General features: G+C 31.3%; 2 protein-coding genes across 3 annotated transcripts; both read right to left on the bottom strand.

The window, feature by feature from the left end:
• Positions 1–4,570: 4,570 nt before the first annotated feature.
• Positions 4,571–9,207, bottom strand: LOC109810244 (uncharacterized). Its single transcript, XM_020373664.3, has 5 exons — positions 7,903–9,207; positions 6,977–7,034; positions 6,792–6,875; positions 6,495–6,636; positions 4,571–5,379 (listed from the first exon to the last, which is right to left on the bottom strand). The coding sequence occupies exons 1-5, from the start codon at positions 8,372–8,374 to the stop codon at positions 5,011–5,013; spliced, it is 1,125 nt and encodes a 374-aa protein (XP_020229253.1). The 5' UTR covers positions 8,375–9,207; the 3' UTR covers positions 4,571–5,010.
• A 4,480-nt stretch (positions 9,208–13,687) lies between these two features.
• Positions 13,688–19,839, bottom strand: WRKY32 (WRKY DNA-binding protein 32). 2 transcript variants are annotated; one of them, XM_020373595.3, is made up of 5 exons: positions 19,430–19,839; positions 19,269–19,345; positions 17,246–17,952; positions 16,975–17,130; positions 13,688–14,276 (listed from the first exon to the last, which is right to left on the bottom strand). In XM_020373595.3, the coding sequence occupies exons 1-5, from the start codon at positions 19,656–19,658 to the stop codon at positions 13,919–13,921; spliced, it is 1,527 nt and encodes a 508-aa protein (XP_020229184.1). In that variant the 5' UTR covers positions 19,659–19,839; the 3' UTR covers positions 13,688–13,918. The 2 variants fall into 2 exon arrangements, with proteins under 2 accessions (XP_020229184.1, XP_020229186.1); XM_020373597.2 differs by having other exon boundaries at positions 19,269–19,321.
• Positions 19,840–21,436: the final 1,597 nt, after the last annotated feature.

Below are 21,436 nucleotides of genomic sequence, written 5' to 3'. Positions count from 1 at the left end.
TTATAATAATATATTTGTAACATCGGGTTAAGAGGTTACTTTTCTCTAACCGAGTGATATGTGTGTATGTTTCTCTTTTTTTGTTTGAGTTATTAATTATATGTGAAGTAATTTGATTTAATTGATTTTTATTATAAATATACGTGATATTATTTATTATTTATTTTATTATAGATATATGGTACTAAAATATTTGTAATATAAATATATATTTTTAATTTATTTAATTTAATTTTTTATTTTAATAAATATCATGGTGAAAATTATGAGTCACTTCATCATTCATCATGATCTATTCTCATCTCTAATTATTACTAAGATTCTATTAGATAAATAAATACAACTAATTGTTAATTGAAATTATACATAATGACTAACCATGTATTATTATTAAGGTTCAAATATATATATATAATTTTATTTTATATCTTTTATTTTATATAAAAAAAAATACTTTTAGTAATAAAATGTGAATACTAGTGTGTGTATATATATTTACCTTTTTCCTTATTGTAATCGTTTCACATCTATTTACTTCTGTTTCATTTTTAATTTAAAAAAATTGTACTATTCGTACGGCTAAATCGAGTTCAAGCTTGGCATCACAACGCGGATTGACATCGGATACGTGCTACGCGACATCGGCCAGGATAAGGCCCACTATCTAAACAGATTGTAACCGATCTCAGGCTCAAGATCCAGAAAAACCATAATTTACACAAAGGTACGTGCATTACTTATATGAGACTCATACACCCACAAACACTAACTTTAGCATTGGAGTCTCTTTTGCAGGTACCACCGCCACTCGGAACAGTAAGTGTATCTAGCTAAGGAGGCTTACCAATCTTGCCAAGCAGATCATTCCTCTTACCGATCTCCGGTAAGAAAAAAACTATTTTCAAGGATGACGTCTTCCTCCATGGTTCACTGTTTAAGATATTGGTGGCAAAGTTAATCCAGGAGAGGCAGAAAAAATAATTTCTCATTATTTGGTAATCCAACTGTCATAGAAGACTCTCATGTAATAAAAGATATGTAATTTGTAATTAGTATTTTTACATGCAATTAACATTTTTGTTTATCACATTTTACTTCAATTGTAATTTTTAATTATTTATTTAAAAAATTAGGACTCTCAGTCATTATTTAATATATTAACAACTTGAAAATCAATATAAAAATTAAATAATATACATATATAAAAACTTATTTTTTATTTTTAACTTATAATTTTAATTTTTTAAAATAATAATAAATATTATTTTTCACATATAACTTACTGAGAAATATATATATATATATATATATATATATATATATATAAGTAATGCAATTTCACATTACTCGATACAAACTATAATTATATTATAGTTTTTTTTTAAATACTGCTTCTAATTAATAATAGTTATTTACTGTTTATTATTTTTTAATAATTGACTTTTTAATAAGTTCAAATTTTTAATTATAAATTAACATAATTAATAATTAATAATATATATAATTATTGATTAAATCAAATTAATAATTACTTAATATCAATCAAATGTAACAAAATTATACAATCAATCGGTACCAATCACATAGCCTCACATGCAAGGATGACAACAAAATAGGGTGGGAGACGAGTAGTAGCCCTTTATCACCCTCTTTGTTTAGTTTAGCTATTTATTTAGTGAGTATTCATAATTTTTTTTATATATTCATTGACATCTATGTGGATGCCTGGATATTTGATAAAATATAAAAGTTTAAATGAAAAAGTGTTGGGATGCAAGCAAAGTCCCTTATCATTCAAATAAGAAGATGAACATGGGTTTATATACACATAATTGTCTCCATTGGTAGAGAGGCCTTTTGGATGGTATCCAAAAGCAAAATCGTGAAGCTAGGCCCAAAGTAGACAATATCTTACCAATGTACAACATGTGTATATGTGTGGTAATCCCCGATACACAACAAGTGGTATCAGAACCGATAGTCTGATCAGGTGAACGAATATGATGGCTGGCACAGGTGGATCCAAATTTGGGATCCCTTGTATTGAAAGTCTTCCTAAACGGTGGAGGGTTAGGAGGCGTGTCCCGCTGTCATGAGGTCATGATGGAGCGGCGGTGCAAGTACTCAGAGTTCTATGGGCCATCATCAGATAATACTCGTAGTTTCCGTTGCAAGGAAGGGGTTAAACCATGGTCCTTTGTTTGAGGGGAGGATTGTTAATGCAAGCAAAGTTTCACATCATTCAAACAAAAGGATGAACATGAGTTTATATACACACAGTTGTCTCTATTGATAGAGAGGGCTTGGGTCCAAAACGAACAATATCTTATCAATGTGGAGACATGTGTATGTGTGTGGTAACCCCCTGTGCACAACAAAAAGGTAATAAATAAAATAAAATTATAAATAAATAATTTTAAAATACATATTTATATTTGTTAAGTTAAATGACAATTTTGTATCTCTCAAAGTTTTAATGATAATAAACGAGAGTTTTTTTTTAACGCAAAGTTAAATACCTACTGTTGGGAAAACAATTCAAATTTTTAAATTCAAATCTCTAAGATATTATTTAGATTTTAAAAGATATTGATTCTTTTTTAATATTGTTTAGAATTAAAATATATTATATTTATTTTAGAGATTTGTTTCCTTTTTTAAAATAGTGATGTAAGATCAATAAATAAAGACTCTTGAGATGAGAAGAACCACCCGACCTATAGAGGGGGTCATCGCCTTAAATGAGAGAGGAGGTCATATGAATGAGGGTTTCTAAGTTTCGCCAGAAAAACTTGTGAATGATGGTTTTCAAGTTTCTCCAGAAAATTTGTGAGAAGGGATTTCTAAGTTTCACCATAAAACTTGTGAGGAAGAGGTTTACAAGTTTCACCCATAAAACATGTGAGGAAGGGGTTTTCAAGTTTAACCCACAAAACTTGAAGGGAAGATTTTCAAGATATATGTAACACGTTTTAAAATAAATAATGAACATCATTGTGAACGTAGACATGAAGGGCTGAACCACGTTAAATAAATTTGTGAGATTTTTTCCTATTTCTTTTATGGTGTTATTTTAGTATGTTTCTCATCATCATTATTGTACGTAAAAAAAAAAAAATTGTTTCCAACACCTACAAAAATATACTATATCATATATATGATTAAAGTTTATCATACTCTTATCATATTTTAATCTTATTGTATCTCTTATATCATATTATATCATATCATAATTACCAACGAGTCCCTATAATCTTATATCTTATATTACACAATGCCACATGCCTCGATGTCTCCCACATATTTTCACTCTCAAAGCTTGAACATTGCTTCTTCTATTATTTAAAGTGTTTACAATTTCAACCTCTCTTCCATATTGAAAAATTACTCAAATTGATCTCAAATGAGATTCTTCATACTATCTAGCTCATCAATCTCCACATTTTTCATAATATCGAATGAATATTTTAGAAAATTCTGAAATATACCCGACACCTTGTTGATCATTTTATTGCTGGCAATAAATCGTTCGTCTATGAAATATCATTCAATTCACCTCAGTTTGATTATTGATTTTTCGAAATGGCTGATATTATTATATTTAACGGATAGAGTTATTTGAAATACTCTATAAAATGTTCCGAGTTCTGAACATTTAGCCAATAGACAATATATGAAGCATAAATGGAAAATATTCTTTTACGACCAATCTAAATTAATTGAGTCTAGTGTTGATATGCTTATATTTATTGCTAAACTTGCCTTCTGTTGAATGATAGCAAACGTCATTCTCGGATCTTATAAGGGATTTTTGCTTATGATATATTTATCTCACAGTAGTAATGGTTTGTTAGTTTGTAGATATTGTTGGATATTTTCTGTCCTTTGTTTGTTGTAAATGGTTACATATGCAGACATAGATAACATATCTTCCCTTTGATTGTGGTGCTCTTCTCGGTAACTCGATAATATGTTATTCTAATAACATTTCTTTTTAACTTAAATAAAAGTGATTTAGCTATCATCTTGGAAAAATCAAGATTCCTTATCAGATGGACTTATGCCTTCATAGGCTTCTGCAGCTGTCTTCACACACAGAAAATAAAGAGCTCATGTACACGAGACAAAAAAGGTCATTATTCTCAAGGATTATGAAAGACTATAAAAGGCACAGCATTGAATTTTTTACAGATTTTGAATCATTTCGTAATTATTATTATAATTGCTTTGTTTTTTGTCCGTTTATATAAATTACTCGTGCAAGGAGTAGAACACAGGAATAACTGATTTTTATTTTTGGTGGTAAACAAAAGGTTCATGAAAAATAAACATTAGACAAATGTGCCCGATGATGTGAGAAAGTGTTCTTGGTTACTAGAAAAAACGAGTCATAAAGATTTAGCGTAAGATTGGGAGAAAATGGAGCAGAAAGAGATATGAGACACTGGTGGTGACAAGCCACCATCCGTCACAGTTATCATTTTCAAGGACAAAGCAATGCCCCACCATTGTTGGTGGAATCCAAACGTAGCAACATATCTATCAAGAATGAGTAGTCCTGCTCCCACGGTGACAAATAAACACGCTGTCACTGTTCTATCATTGTCATCCATCACAAAGTGGGACGCATCAATCAGTTCAACCAACACAATGCATGCATGTAACTGTAATCAGAATGAGAAGGTAACAAAGAGAGGGTTATGTACTGTATCAACTGCTGCCAATGGCTTAATAAAAGATATTTGTAATCACCGATATTTTTGACTGTACAAAAAATTGTACACCAATTTGTTAAGGCCTCACTCGAGAAGCCACATACCAGCATGGGTTGTTAGGTAATAGGTACTGAGTTGATTTAACTTAGCTAACTATGCTTTCAGTTTCAAGGATTTCATGAGATGGTACATAAGGTCTCCTCCATCATGACTCAATCTAAGGCCTAAGTAGTATGAATTGGGTTTACTAGATGATGATGAGGTGCCAATAGAGCCAACAGAGTTGAGTCATCGTTCACTCTGAGGAGAAACTGAAATTGTCGATGGCAATGGACAGATTAGATTCCATCACATGATCACACTCCTTTTGTTGAGAATCATCCTTGATGGCATTCTCTTCCTTCCCTTCTGCTGCTGCCATACAATCTTGGAATCGGAAGCAACTGATGAGGTGGTCATTTGTTAACCCCACAACTTGCATGAAGGAGTATATAACCGTGGGACCCACGCCTCGGAAACCCCTTCTCACCAGGTCTTTGCTAATAACTTCAGCTTTTGGTGTTTTTACAGGAACCTGTCGAGGATATCGGAATCTGCTAATTATAGGCTTGTGGTTCACAAAACTCCAAATATACTTGTCAAATGACCCAAACTCTTCTATGACCTGGCATCAGTAAAACCTGCAAAAAGTTAGTTGCAATGATAATCATTGATAAACATGGTGCAAATTGCAATTATGGCAGTTCAGTGAAATAAGGGCATTGTAGTGTTTTGTGTTTGGAAAAGTATTAAGACTGATAGGTGACTTGGGACATACCAGCTAAGCATGCTGGCTGGTTAAAGAATAAATATAATTAGGTTGCATATCATTGTTGCAAATTAGAATAAAAGAAGCTCGGGCCGTAAAGTGGATTAATATCATGGTTTGTCCCATATGGGTCATACAAATTGAATAGGTGTCAGTACCACAACCCAATTACCTTTATTACCTAACCTACCTGATCAAAAGACCATTACACACCAATTTTAAGTCATTCAGTTGATCAATGCAGAGGAAATGGGAAGAAAACATAATTTTAATTAATTGATTTTTCAGCAAACTTTAAGAGATCCCGTGGATATAATTACATGAGTTAGAATACTAAACTAAAATCAGAGAAAAGCAACTCCAATATTCTTTAAAAAGAGAACAAAAAGTGTTATTTATCAAAACAGAATTGAATTATCTTGCTTGCCCAACTGTTTCGAAATCTAGCATTTAAGTTAAAGTGGCTCCACTATTCTGTTAAATACAGACGCAATTTGTTAAAAAATGCTTCCAAACTTGAAAAATATTAAGTTATGTTTGGATACCATTTTAAAATCACGTTAAATTGAAAAATATATGTTCCAATGCAAAAAAAATAATAACTTAATTGTAATTTTTTTTTCAACTCCAATTAAGTTAAACTCAATTAGTTCCTAAACACATCCTAAGTAGTGGATTATTTGCAATGCCTAATAAGAATACACATGCCGGCACCCCAATATTCCTCTTAATTCAAAGATCATAAACAAGGAAGTAAGAAGTACCACCTAGATCACTTGTTCCCTCGACATGTTATTAAATCCAGGGACACGTAATATAGAACAATGAATTTGGGATAAGACGGTGTAATAACAATAAGGCTGTAATCTGGTCTTTGAATGGTCCAGCAATCAATAAGTAATCATGATCCAACCCAAGAGTTTGCATATTCCATAATGAAGGTTGCAAAAGTCGTTAGAAAACTAATATACCTTTGATATTTGACGCGCATTCTCAATTATAGCACGCAATTTAAGGTCGGAAAGTAAGGAGCTTGCAGTGGTTCCTGGTGCCACTAGCTTCTTCTCATTAAATTTTGAGACAGCAACAGGATCAAAGTCCGCAAAAACTTCCCTGCAAAGAACTTTGTTAACAAAAATAATGTGAACAGCCAAAGAGAAAACAATAGGCTACAGCTGAGGTAGCAGCCAACCAGTACAGGTTTGAGGCTAAGAATGGATAATAATTTTAAAAAATAAAATAAATTTAGACATCTACATAGGTAATACCTAAAAATGTGCCTTTTGCTTAGAATAGCTGGCCAAGTGAGTTCAGACAGAGCACTAGAAAGAACAAGAAGCTCAAATAGTTTCCTACACAAGATAAAGAGAGTCAAGCAAAATATAACGACAGAAGGCACATTCCGTTTCCAGCCAATATAACAAGATTACATTTTGTGGATCACATCACATACTTGTCATCATGGACTGGAACTCCCCATTCTTCATCATGGAAGGTAGCGTAACATGGTTCTAATATCAATGGGTAAACTTAGTCAGGAAATAGAACTCAGAAAAAAGCCAATTTAATTCAGAACTTAAAACTCAACAAGAATTATAGAGGAATTTCCGAGAAAAGTATGGCTTGTGTACATTCCTCTCTACTGCTATCAACCTATATCAGGATCATACCATGCATTCACTTAGGATTCCCAATTTTCTTTTAAATAGTTGAAAAACATACTAAAATCCACGAAAATAAGCATACATTCGTTGCATGTTATATTACATTTCAGCCACAAACACATGCATGTTGTATTATAATATTATATTTCAAGCAAATGAGAAGAACTCAAATATTTTAAATTAACAAACCTGACTTCACTCTCATTGCACATTAATTTATATCCGAAAGAATACAAATATTCAAACGGAGTTATACATGTAAAGTAAAAAAAATCTCAAATCTTCAAGAACCGAATTTCATTTCGAAACCAAGTGAGAATCACACAATTCACATTGCATCAATATGAGCTCCAATAAGACCAGATAACATAAACTATATGTAAAAAGGCTTATAGTCTGTCTGGATAAACTATTCCAAAAAGAAGAAAATAGAAAGAAAAAAAAAAAATTCAACTATTTTTTCCCTAAACTAAAATTACTTTATGCATTAGCTAAATTGAAGAAGTTCTTTCATAGTTTCTCTATTAAAAAAAAATTAATTAGAACATCAGGAAATTTTATCTTATGAAGAAGTTAATTTCGTTTTCTCTTACTATTTTATTCTCCTATAAGTACTTGGGAGAAGTTTATCCAATGGTAAAACCAATTTATCATCACAGCATGACTAGTCTTCTTAGTAGGAATTTGGAGAAAATGAAAAAGGAGAAGAACGAACCAGTGTTAGGAGTGACCCAAGCACACCTCTTCTTGGATTGTGAACCATGAGGAGGGGATTCCAATACACCATCAGAAGCAACACTTCTAGGCTTTGACACAGAGCGCTTCCTTGTGCACCCCAAGCTATTAGACCGAGTCAATCTTCCAGTAGAAGCCCGGCTATGAAACGAGTCAGTGGATGCATCAGACGAACACGAAGCATTGAGAGACAAATTGCAATGCAGCAACTGCTCATGCCGGCGCAGAACACTCACAGAATGTGACTGAGGAGAAGCAACAACCGAAGACACTTCACAGAATTTCTTCTCTTTGGCAGAAGCAACATCATTGTGCAATCTCTCAGGTTTCCTCAGAGGCTTCGAAGCTGGTTTCCGAGAACTCAATGACCCTGTCTTGTTCCCACCAGGTCCAAAAACAGGCCTTGCCTCTGAGTCACCAACATTCATAGACCTCAATCTGGGACCTGACATTGACACAGTTTTTTTGGTTCAATTTATTTTTTGCTTGTTCACTTCACCACTCACCCCTTCAGAGAATTGTGTCTTTTTCTTCTTTTCTTCTTCTTCTTCCTTTTTTTTTTTTTTTTTTTATCTTCTAACCATCCATCAGCTACCCACTACCCAGAAAAATTCACAGGAACCCTTAGGACACAGCAGAAAGCATGACCATTGTGTAACTTTTAGCGAACACGTGGTGTGCAGTGTTGTGGGCCTCTAAGCAGATCTCGGATTTTCACCTCAAATATGCACTGCACTGGGCATCACATCCAAAGACTTCAATTTGAGAGGCATTGAGACAGCAAACCCGCATTCCTCTGAGGCCCAGATTCCGAAATCAGCTCAAAAGCCAGAAAGGTAGAAGCTGTTGGTGACACAACAGGATCAAGGTGTTGACCCTTTTGAGCAAAGCTAGGGTTTAAGTTGAGTTGCATTGTGTAGGAGTTGTGGGTCTGGAAATGGGATTGAGAGAATCTTCACTCTGCATTGTGGAGAAGGAGGCTGCTCTCAGCACTGCAATGCAACCTCACTTACACGCATTCCTTAACAGTCTTCATACACCTTTTTTTTTTTCCTTTCTCGGAAAATGGCAAAGAAATTCACCGGGAAAAATGCGGGGATAGGGTTGGGGTTTAGGAGTGAGAATAACAGAAACGTTGAAGATTGAAGAGAATGAGAGAATGAGAGATTGATCAAAACAAAGGAAGATATAAAAAAAATGTGAGAGATGAGATGACAGTGAGTGAGGTGAGAGAAAGGAAGAGTACTGTAAGAACGCTCATGACATGAGTGAGTGAGGCGAGTAACAATCACCCTTTTATAAAAACACAAAATTATTTAAGTCAAGTTCGGTGAGAATTAAAAATAATAATAATGATATGTTAGTTTAAATATATTCATTTATTGACTCGAAATAATTAGGTTGTTAACCTAATTTTTAAATACCAAAATTAAAATACAAAAAGTTGTAAGAATAAAAAATCAATATATTTAATATATTATTTTTCTAATTAAAAATATAAATCTCTCTCATTGATCTATTATAAAAGTAAAATGTTTATCAAGAAATCAGTTCATTTTAAAAATAAATTTATATTTTTTAATAGTGATTTCATTTTGAGTATTGATCTTTAATTAGAAAACATAAATATCAAACTATTTATGATAGTAATTTTTAATTATTTTATACCAATATGACATAGTAAATTTTGAATATAAAATTAACTCTATAAATATTCTTTTTTTATATTTCTAATTAGTTGTTAGTGTTTAACTATGAGTTTAATTATATTGTTCATGCAAAACAATTTACAATTTTAATTAATCAAAAATTATTATTAGTATGATTTTCAAAATAATTATCATAAGAATTAACAAATTTATTATATATAATAATTTATAATTAAATTATAATATAAGGTTATTTTACAGATTTTTATCATATAGATGTTAAACTCTTTACCTATTTATGTTAAGAAATGATGTGACTGTGAAAAGATTATAGTTAACCACCGAATTCAATTTTGGCACTTCTAGTTTGCCGGCTACAGAGGATTAGGGGTGCTAATTTTGGATTTTTCAACTCATAAGCAATAAGTTGTCTTGGTCTCTTCAAAAATAAATAAATAAATAAAAGTTGTTTTTGCTTAATAATGAGTATTTTAGTTAAATTGAACTGAAATACAGTTGGTTACATGCCGAAAACCATTGGTTAAATAGGCTAGTTCCATGGATTTGCTTTACCTCTTTGTAAAAATGACTCCCCTATATAATAATATATATATATATATATATATATATATATATATAGGAATTCATTTAGATCTTATTTAATGTATTTATAATTTGATAAAAGCTATAATAATAATATAAAAAAATAAGATAACAAACTAATTCATCTCGTCACTAACCTTAGGTGGATGTTCGAATATATAGGTTCATATGTTTGAACTCAAATTACGTCAAATGATATAAAATACAAATTCTTGTTATTTGTTTGGTAGATAGGAAAGAAGTAAAGAGAAAAAAACAGAAAGAAAGTAAATAGAGAAGAAGGTAAAAAATTGATGTTATTTGATAGAGAGAGAAAAATATAGGCGAAATGAGAAAAAAATTTAAAAAATATTTTAATATAAATTTAATGAGTAAATTTATTAATATTTTTAATATTAATATTTTATTTTATGTTATTATTGTATTATTATTTTTAAATATTATTTTACATATAAAAAGACTTACATAATCAATTGTTTTTTACAACATAATTGATTATGTTGTATGTGTAAAGTTGTTTATTCATAAATTTACAGAAAATTGTGAGAAAATTTTTTGAGTGGGATCTATGTTATTTTTTCCTCAAATCGTTGCAATTTCCATGGTCCCAAACCGTTGATCAATAATAATTTTCACACATTTCTCAGTTGTACTCTTATTTTCATTGTTACTAAAAGCACATTTAAAGATCTTATATTGTTTAGAGATATAAACATACTAATGTGTATAGATGGAGAATAATTTTATTTATAAGTCAATTTTATAAGATTAAATTCAATTTTTAACTCATTTTTTAATATGATATCATAGCCTATATCTTAGCAATTACTAATTGTTACTAATTTTACACACCATTTGTCATTGGATCATTATCACATTATCCACAAATATTTAATCTTGTAAACTTGCCTTTAAGATGTTTAGTCCTATGTGTGAGAGAGATATATTGGAGATTCCACATCTTATAAATATATGAGTATACTAGTATATATAAGTAAAAGATAATTCTCACCTTAAAAGTTCATTATATAAAATTGAGTTAAATTCATAACTTATTACTTAATTCATACATAAAAATTTCTTAAAATTTATTTCACTTTGAGACATGTGAGATCTTATGAACTCAAAATTAGACATGTCACAAATCTACATAAACTAATTAATTTTTTCAAAGATTTAACTATATCAAATTAACATTAGACTTGAATTTCTTTAACTCAACCCACATCATACATCAAGTTATTAAAGTCAAATCATTATTTTTGACTTATTTTGACACTACCAATCTATCAATCATCAATGAAATAGAGAAATATATAGGAATTCAACCTACATAATTGTACATCACAAATTACAAATAATTTTATTTAATTATAACTACTCAACTAATTTATGTGGCAATGGGAAATTTTTAAAAGAAAGATGTCTACTTAACAATATTTAAAACAATAACTTGATTGTGATTTGAAACCAATAACCATTAAAAAAAAGGTTTCCCTATAAATCCTTGATTGTTTGAGCTAACAACCGTATCTACTTTAATTTACAACCGTAATCTCTCTTAAAAGCAAGATTAAACAAGAATGACAAAAAAATAGAGGTAAACATAAAAAATAAGTATTATTTTTTTCTTTTTTATTGTTTAGATGAAGAGATGGAAGAAATAAAGAACTGTTAATTGGAGTACAAATAAAGGAGGAAATGTAAATAGATGTTAATAATTTTGTGTGCAACACTTTAAAAATAAAGTGAAAATGAGATAGTGGTTTTGTAATTATTTACGAAAATAGAGATTATAAATAAAAATTATTTTGAAAAAGTAAACAAACCATATATACAATCATTAGGGAACTTGTCCCCACGTTACCCCGGTCTCTTTTTTATTTTATGTAATTTCATATTTATAAATAAATTATATATTAAACACATTTTAAAGAAAATACTAGTAATAGATAAGCATAAACTTAAAAATTCACAATAAATGAAAAAAAAAAAACTTTTTCTAGTATAAATATGTAAGATAAACTTCATTCATATCTTAACCATTGCTAAACAATAATTATTATTGCAATGAGTCAGGTTAGGGATAAGTATTTATACCCCAAATTTGTTCTCATTTGCTATTTGCAATTAACAAAAACCTAACTCCAATCTTGATGTTAATCAAATTGATTTTTTTCCCGTCAAAATTATTTTATGCAGAATTTGTTTGTGGACAATAGATAAAACAAACACAAGTCCTACCTTTTTTTTTTTAACAACACAAGCCCTACTTTTATGTTTAGCCTTGCCTTTCCCACTCAAATTAGTTGTAATTTCAGTGTAAATTCCTATATAATTTACAAGCAATGTCACATGCAGTAACCAAGTTTTATCAACGACCAAATACCAACTATAAGGACAATCGACCACAATATTCACCAAAACAAAGAAAAAGTAAGTAGTTTGCTTTGGAAGTAGAGACTGAAAAACCAATAAATAAATAAAAACTATTTCGTCAAGCTGATTTTTTAAGCTCATTTGATGAAATGTGGGTTATGCGAGTGTAGATTGAATGCGAAACTAAATCTTAGCTCTCTTGCTAACAAGCAGAAGTTCATAATCGGCCAAAATGCAACTTAAGAGGTTGAGTGCATGTTAGATGGTAATTCACACACCCTAGAACATAATTTGGAGACTGTAAACTAAATTTTACAAATAACATGAAGGGTTTGATATCATATCATGTATATGGAAAAGACTTTGTTTAGAAAAATAAAATTCACTTTAATAATTTTTACATCTCAAAAAGAATTAGTTTTGACTACGAGTTACTAGATAGGAAAAACATCCTTTTACAAATAACATGTTTCAAAAAATCATGATCAAGCCAAAAACATGATTTTAAATTCCAAGCCATAATTTAAGTAACACTATCGTTAGGCTAAACCATAGTTTATAAACCATAATTTAAACGTATCCAAGCATCCAGATTTAGACCTTTTCTTTTTCTTGGTTGTCAAAATCTTCTATCAACCAGTACAACAAGAAAATGCACTAATTAATTATATTAAAAAGTAAGTTCTTAGATATATTTTCATCTATGATATCAAGGATTTGAACCTTAAAATGCTCACTTTAAGAAGAATTTTACAAAACCACCAATCTCACAAATTTACGTGAAAATTTGACAAAACCAAAGGCGGTAAAAGCAAATGCTAAATCCGCCGTATGGAATATAAGCCCTACGCATTGGAACTTATACAAACACTATAGCACCATCAATCTTCTTTTATGGTCCCAGCACCACCAAATATGACAGAATAATAATAATATAAAAAAAACCAAAAAATAAACCCACCAAATATGAAATGCGTTAAAATTTTTACAATTGCACGCCCTACTTGGCCCAAGTCCATTGTCAGCTAAACCTCTTCGTTGAATTGGCAAAATGTAAGGCTAATTTCTACCATATCATTTGAGTAATCGAGTGAAAATGATAATGCCACAATGTTACTTTACTCTTAATGACCGTTAGAATAAAATCATGCCAATCAATTCTATATTCGTTCTACTACTAGCAAACTGTTTCAGACAAGTTGAACCGGTGTACAAGCAAATACACACCAAGTGTTCCACTAGAGAAGCCTACGTGGGGAAGAAAAACAAAGAAACAAGAAAGGATAAACATGGGAAGCAATGAAATTACAGAGACCTGCCAATTAATTTATATAGTTACAACTGGATGGTTTCTGAAAGACGAATTCAGCAAGGCTTAATTTCAAAACCTATGCTCAGAAGTGTTCGAGCTGACTCCATTGCTTTCTCACCCCCAAGCTCCATGGCTTCCCCAGTTAGTTCCCCTTCGGTGTCCACTGACCATTGAGTAGAAATTTTCTTGTTTTGTGGGGAATCGGGTTTCTTCATCTGCAAACTGTTCATGGAAGCAGGCGCTGCAGCAGCCACAAGAGGAGCACTTGGTGGCCCATGTCGTTTTTTGGGCACAGGCATGTCATGGTCATGTACACCCTTGTATGTTATGATCACAGCATCTGAATTATCTACAGCGGTCTCAATGTGCTTTCTGACAGGACATCCAGCAGAAGTGCATCTGTAGTAGTTCCTGAAAATTCAAGATTACAATATCAGTGGCCAGATTAAAGAAACATCAAAGGGGAAAGTCAAAGTGCAATAGAATAGGAAAGAGGGGGGAGGCTGTTTCAGAAATCATTTTCTAATTTTTAAAGATCAACAAACAGAAAAGTCAGTTTGGCTTATTTTATTTGGAGATTTTAAAACTACAAGAATTTTGTGCCCAAGGGAAAAACCAGAACTATCTAAAGCTGCTTTTGTCGTTCAATTTAAGAAGTGATTTGTACTGTGGTATCATAGTAAATAATGGTAAATTTAAAAGAAAGAAAAAAAATGTCTTCATCTTCTCTTCTCCGCAGGTATGCCTGCTGACCTGCTGTTCTTTACATGGTGTAAGTTGCAGAGCTCTTAATGGTTGCGATTTCTCCATACCAATAGGGACTCGCCCTACATTCTTCCATGTCAGTCACCTTCAAGCATATGAGGATGCATCTCTACAACAGATACAACCCATCGTCTTCATTTACGCCACCAAAGTCTCACTGAGAAACTGCCAGCGCTTAGCATCATGGTTCCAGAGGCGTAGGCATGTTGGGATAAAGATTTTAGGAGATGAACGGCAGAAAGTTATTCTGGACAATTTATTAATTTTATTTTTTTTAAGAAATGCTTTAAAAGTTGTTCATTGAAACATTTTTTTTTTTGGTGTATTATGTTAAAAAATTATTCTGAGAAGCGTTTTGGAATTAAGGTCACAAACATATTTTGAAAATAAATCGAAAACCAGTCTCAAACATGCTCTAAATGGCTAGATAATTTTATTTTACAGAATTGCTGCTTCATCACTTAGACATCCGCCTTGTCCTTTTGCCTCGTTAGAAGCAGCACTTATCACACTCATGGAAGCAAAAGGACTACACCGCCACCAACACATCTTTGACATTAGAAGATAAGAAATGTTATCCACCGAGTTTTGGAAGGAATGTATGAAAGTTATTCCTACTGCAAATGATGTAAAGTTTGCAAACACAAACTAAGAATGCAAAAACCAAAAGAAAAATTTAAGGGAACATTTGTATCCAAATGGTTTTGGACATAAATAGCACATGTATGTCCCAGTTACCGACTCTTGTTGATTTTGAGCACAGAAAATCAAGTGAAAATACATTGACAAGCTAAGCTATATAATAAATAAGGTGAAGCTTCCATCACGTGTTGTACCAAAGAGACAGAAGACATGCATCTAAACACACTGCATAATGTCTGAAACTCCTCAGAGTCCAGACCAAATTAGGTAAGATGACTTGATAGGAGATGCAGGTAGAAACACCTAACTCGGTAAATAGACCTTGCCAATATCTCACTAGAGCTGTTAATAAAATTTTCAGAATGGCTAATTGACTGTTAAAAGATATTCTTCATGGAGGGAAAATAAATCAACCTTAGGCTGATATTTTGACTTACTATTTACAAGTGATTGAAGGTTTAATTTCATGACAGATAGGAAAATATACAGACTCCAACTTTTTTTTACAAATTCACTCGAGCATTATTTTTTTTTGATAAATCCACAGATACAATTTTTTGGGGGAAAATCCACCTAAAAATTAATTCTGATTGCCGATAATGTAGTCAACGCTCAAAAGGAGTACAACAACAATACAATAAAATTCAATTATTTTTAAATTTCTGACAAATGTTTTACTATGTTATATGGGCAGTAGGCCTTAAAAGAAGACCTGCCTTTATGCAAATGACTAACGACATTCAATTTCAAAACCAAACTTGTGCCAATGCTCACAGAAGAGTTCCTCTTCCTCTGTAAATTCAAATTTTCTTGTATTTAAACTCTTTATGCAGTTTTCTTTTAACTGTTTATACATTTTACTGTCAACATGTTGCAACTGACGATAATAGCAATTCCAGTTTTCTGGGTATTACTCTATATTATGAGCTTTGGTTTCTTTGGCAAACAGACAACCAACAGATATACAGTAGTCTGAAATGGTATTACTGGTAAACAGGAGTCTGTATATGTTCTCTTGAAGAACTAATTCGTTCAGTTTTCAATAATACAGTACATGCTACTATGATGAATGCAGCGTTTGTTGAAACATGAAATGAAAGGGATAAACAAGTCTCAGTTTAATACCACATTCACCAACTAACCAAAGCCTCCTGTCTCGTTAGCTTTTAGATATAACATTTTTTTGAAAAATGTTTCGATCATTAATTTGGCCACTCAGTCCATGTTTGGTTTATTCTCACACAAAATAGACTCTAGCTAAAAGCTCTTTAAGCAAATTTCTTATTCAGTTATTCTAAAGAATCTAAACAAAAACTAGGCTAATAGCCTAATACAAACATGCACAGGATATACAAGTGCCTTTTATCCTGGGTCACTAAATATAATTATGAGTTATTGTTTAAGTAAAGTTTTAACCTTAACACAATAGGAAAGTGTTAATAAAGCTCTGTGGTTAGCACTCATAGAAAAAGGGAAACTAACATATACGGGCAATAATTAAAAACTAGCCAAAGTGGAAAAGAAAAGTTATATTTTCCTTTTAATTAGACATGCATCAAATCTAAATCTAAATACAACTTAAATTTCACCATGGTCATGCAAGGATACTTATTTTCCAAGGCAAAAATATGAAAAACATGTAAAGGACTGGACAAAATAAAAAGAAAAGAAAAAAGAAAGTAAGCATTATACAGACACACACCTGGGATGTGGATTTCCCTTCACCATTTTCTGCCCATACTTGCGCCATCGGTAACCATCGCCAGATATCCCCACATCCCCTGCTGCATGTACGACAAACTTGGGCTTCTTTCCAGGTTTTGGAGAATCCACATCTGTTAAGTCACCTTTCTTCATTCTGGTTATCAAATTAAAGGAAAGAGCATTAAATAGCATGTCCTGCCACAGTTAGAAGAAAATGGGCTTATTGTCTAAATTTTTTCCAAAAAATATGAATTCATATGCAAACTTGCCTTTTTTTTTGCTCTGGCTCTTTTGCATTTTCCTCTTCCAAAATAACTTTACCATTACCACTGATATTAGATGAGTTTTGTCGTTTCCTATCAGTGCTGCAGGGTGCTTCTTGTAGAAGTTCTTTTGAAGAAATGGATGGATCAGGATCCTTCAGAACTCTGACAGGATGCTCCGGAACACTGTTTACTACAATAGGTTCACTGGAAGACATAAACTTGCTTTCCCTGACAGAATTAGTTTTCCGTGGGGGATCATGACTGTGCTCACTTTTATAAACAATCTCTATCACATGACCTGAATGATCACAGCATTCAATCTTCTTAGCACAACAGTCTAAATGAGTACACCTGTAATAGCTTCGAGAACCTGTAGGACTCTTCACTTGCTTCTGACCATACTTCCGCCAGTTGTATCCATCAGATGCTGATGTCCTTGCAACAGAAACAGCCGATAAGGTTTTGCCACCAGAAGGATTTTTTTTATCTACTTCTGGCACATGCACGTTATTGACCTTTGGTGTAGATATTTTCTGTTTTCGTACAGTTGGGCTAGAAACAGATGATAAAGATTGTGTAACAGAAGTTGGTGATAGGCCAGACAATGGAGTTGAACACACAGACGCCTGAAGCCGATTTTCTGTCTGATTTTGAAGTGGCTGAGCTACGCCTCCTTCAATAATTTCCTTTTCAGGATGTCCAACTGTCTCCTGAGCATGGAATGGAGTATGGACTACTTTAGTGGAAAAGCAGGCAAAAATATGTGGGATGTACAGAACATGTGACTTTATGATACTTGATTCAAATTCAAAAATATTACTTTCAGACCATTATTACATAATCTAAAATATTCATGTGCCCACACATTGATACACAAACCAAAATGCAACTCTGAACCCATCATGAATGCTCCCAGGCTGAATCGGGATAGGAGGCCAAATTCCAAAATCTAGCTCACTGGTTCTTGTAAAAATAAAAAAATAAAAAATAAAAATAAAAAAAAAGCCCTTGGTTGACTGAAGCCCAAGAATGGTTTAATAACATGTCAAGGACCAATTCTCCACAAAGCTCAAAGTTAGACAAAAGCTCAACAATGGTTTATATCTCTACCAGTTTGTGACTGTAGATTTGTTAGTACTAAATGCCTCATCAGATAGACATTTATTAAGTATATTAGAATTAGATATCAGTGTTGAAACGCAGTGTAAACCACAGAGATAGAAAAAAAGTATTCTAAGAATATTCACAAACGTCATGCAAGTGTTACATAAAGCTTCAGGTCTCAAACAATTTATTAGTTGCAGCAGGCACCTCTGATAGGATTTTGGATTATGGCAGCCCATTGTTTGACTCTGACATTCATTCTTATTTTTTTCAAGTTTTAACTAATTATATTCCTCCTTCTATGAGATCCATCGTCAGTATACTTTGAAGAGCAGGTTTGAACTCTATACTACGAAGCTTCTAAGCAACTACTTCCACTTCCTAATGGGATAAAAAAAAAAAGTATACAGGAGGCCTGAGAAGTCTTTGTCTGGAATAAGTTTAAAAATCCTAACCCCAAGCTGGAATGATTTATTGTAATAAGCTAGCAACCATTTTAAATCCAAATTCACATTTATCTGTCCTGATCTTGGACTACTCATTCAAAACTAACCATCAACATCTCATAGACCTATGAAACAGAGAGGGAAGTAAAAGAAAGAAAATAGAGGAAAATTCACGCTTCATTTTGCCTTTCAAGCAGTTCAAATTTTACTATTATGATAACACTTCCCAAAGAAACACAAGGTGATTTTAAAAGAAATACAAAGATCCAGTGAACCTCAATATAGCAACTAATAAGAACAAGCAAGCAACTAAGCAAAACTATTTAAACAGGTTACACTTACAGTACACACTGAATCCCTAACCGAGAATTGCATGTGCTCTTAAATAAAAGATCGCACCAAAACAAGTTTTAAAATATTGCTCAAAATAATTATAATTAATTAAATTAAATTTCCTATGATAAATGCTTTCTAACCTTACTTTCAGCTTTGTCACCCGAGTTCGGCGCAGCAGAAATCCCCTGCAAATCTGTCACATCAAACACACAATTCACTAAAAATTAAAGATTCAATTCAACATTCAATAAAAATAATAATAATAAAAAGGACACAAACAAACACTGCACGAAATAAATACCGTCACTACGATGGTGTACAGCAAGGGTTTCAACCGAGGAGGGAACACCGCCTAGGGTTTCTAAATTGGAGTCCGTATGAGGCTGGTGTGGACTGGGTAACTGAGCGCGCAGTGACTCGGCGGCGGACGGCGATTGAGCGAGTCGTTGAGTTTCTATGGCGTGTTGGTGAGAATCGTTTGGTTTGGAGTCTGGCACGGGGAGAGGGTCGGAGGTGAGAGGATCAGCCATGGCGCAGTAGCGGAGAGAGAGTGAAGGTTTGGAGCGGTTATTGGTTTTATGGTGTCGAAAAGCGAAACGTTTCGGGTTTGGCGAAACGCCAGAGTTTCTGTGTGAGAGAGTTTGCGAGGGTGTGTGGGTGCGTGTCTCTGACCTGCATTGACTCCCGACCCTCTTTTCCTAATCAATGTTTGCATTTATTAAAACAGATACATATATATTTAATTCAACTTACTTTAAATATAGTATGCTCACAATTTCTTTTCTTCTTTATTTCAACACATTACTTTTTTTTAATTGATTTTATTAATCAAATCTTAACATATTAACTTTATTTTCTTATTATCATAACAAATTTAAATATTATTTTCTTTATTTCATAATAAATTTTACATAAATTGAGTAAAATTAAAATAAAATAATAACTTTACAAAAAAAAAATCTGTAAGATGTAATACAAATACCATCTTGTGAAGAATATTATAAGGAATATAAATAGAAAATAAAAATTAATATGACATTTTATTTAAAAAAATTTCTCACAACATTTATTATGAAGTTGAAGGAGTATTTCATATTAAAATTTATGTATTAATACTAAAAAAATTGACAAATGACATAGAATTTAGGAAATGGAAAAGAAAATATTTATTTTTAAAATTCTCTTTTTATTATTAAAAGAAACATAAACCAATAATCCACATGGATAAAAAATGTAAAATAAAATTAATGTTGTGTATAAATCATAAAATGTCTTATAAAAGAATTATTACTTCTATTTAAATTAAATTATACTTTATAATAAAGATTAAAAGATACTACTTTTTTACTAAACAATTTTACGACTTCATGCGTGTTATTTCAATATTTGTTATTAGATTAATTGTAGTAGTTTAAATGTAGTACTATTTAATTAATTTATTATAATTGTCTTTAAAAATATTGTTCAATTTATAATAATAATTTTTATTAAAAAATATTTTATTAATATTTATAGCTTCCGGTCAAGATTTGGCTCATAATTTGCATAAATAAGAAAATGATAATCATGTATTTATGATTCAAAATATAAATTTACTTAATAGTTACTATTAAATTATTTAAAATACTTAACAGAATATATTGAATGTTTATAATTCTATATTTTATAAATACAGTACACAAGACATAACCTCGTAAATAAAATAACAGTATTATTGAGTCCAAGTTTATATATATATATATACCAAATGTATTATTTACTATAAAAAAAATAATTTTAAGTTGGTAAATCATTGTAAATGTGTCTCTCCAAATATTTAATATTACTGGATACAAGGTTATTTAATAAGTGATTTCAAATATTTTATAAATTAGGCATGGTATATTTTAATTAATATTCTAGAAACTCTTTAACTAATGTTATAATTTTCAAGTTATAAATAAAATAAATATATATTTTACATTGTAAATAGTTTATACATCCATTTTTATTTAATATTGTTATAAAGTGCTGGTATTAGTAAGATGTTATACTTATTTCATTTCATCTTTTCTTCAATTTTACCTTCTCCTATGTTAGCCAGAAGATATCAATCAAATTATAAAAGAATTAAGTAGATTTTTAGTCACTTAATTTTTTTTTAATTTTTGTTTTTAGTTTTAAACAAAATATAATAATTTTTATTTATAAACTTTTGTTGATTTTCACTTTAAGTTCTCCAACATTTTCTTCTGTTAATGTTTTAATATTTTAATTTTTACATCAATTTTTTTAATAAATAATTTTTTAAAAATTTTAAATTAAATAA

The sequence above is a fragment of the Cajanus cajan genome, chromosome 5 (assembly GCF_000230855.2).
Source record: "Cajanus cajan strain Asha chromosome 5, NIPB_CcT2T_4, whole genome shotgun sequence".
NCBI classification, from domain to species: Eukaryota; Viridiplantae; Streptophyta; class Magnoliopsida; order Fabales; family Fabaceae; genus Cajanus; species Cajanus cajan.
This window is presented reverse-complemented; position numbering and strand designations above follow the sequence as displayed.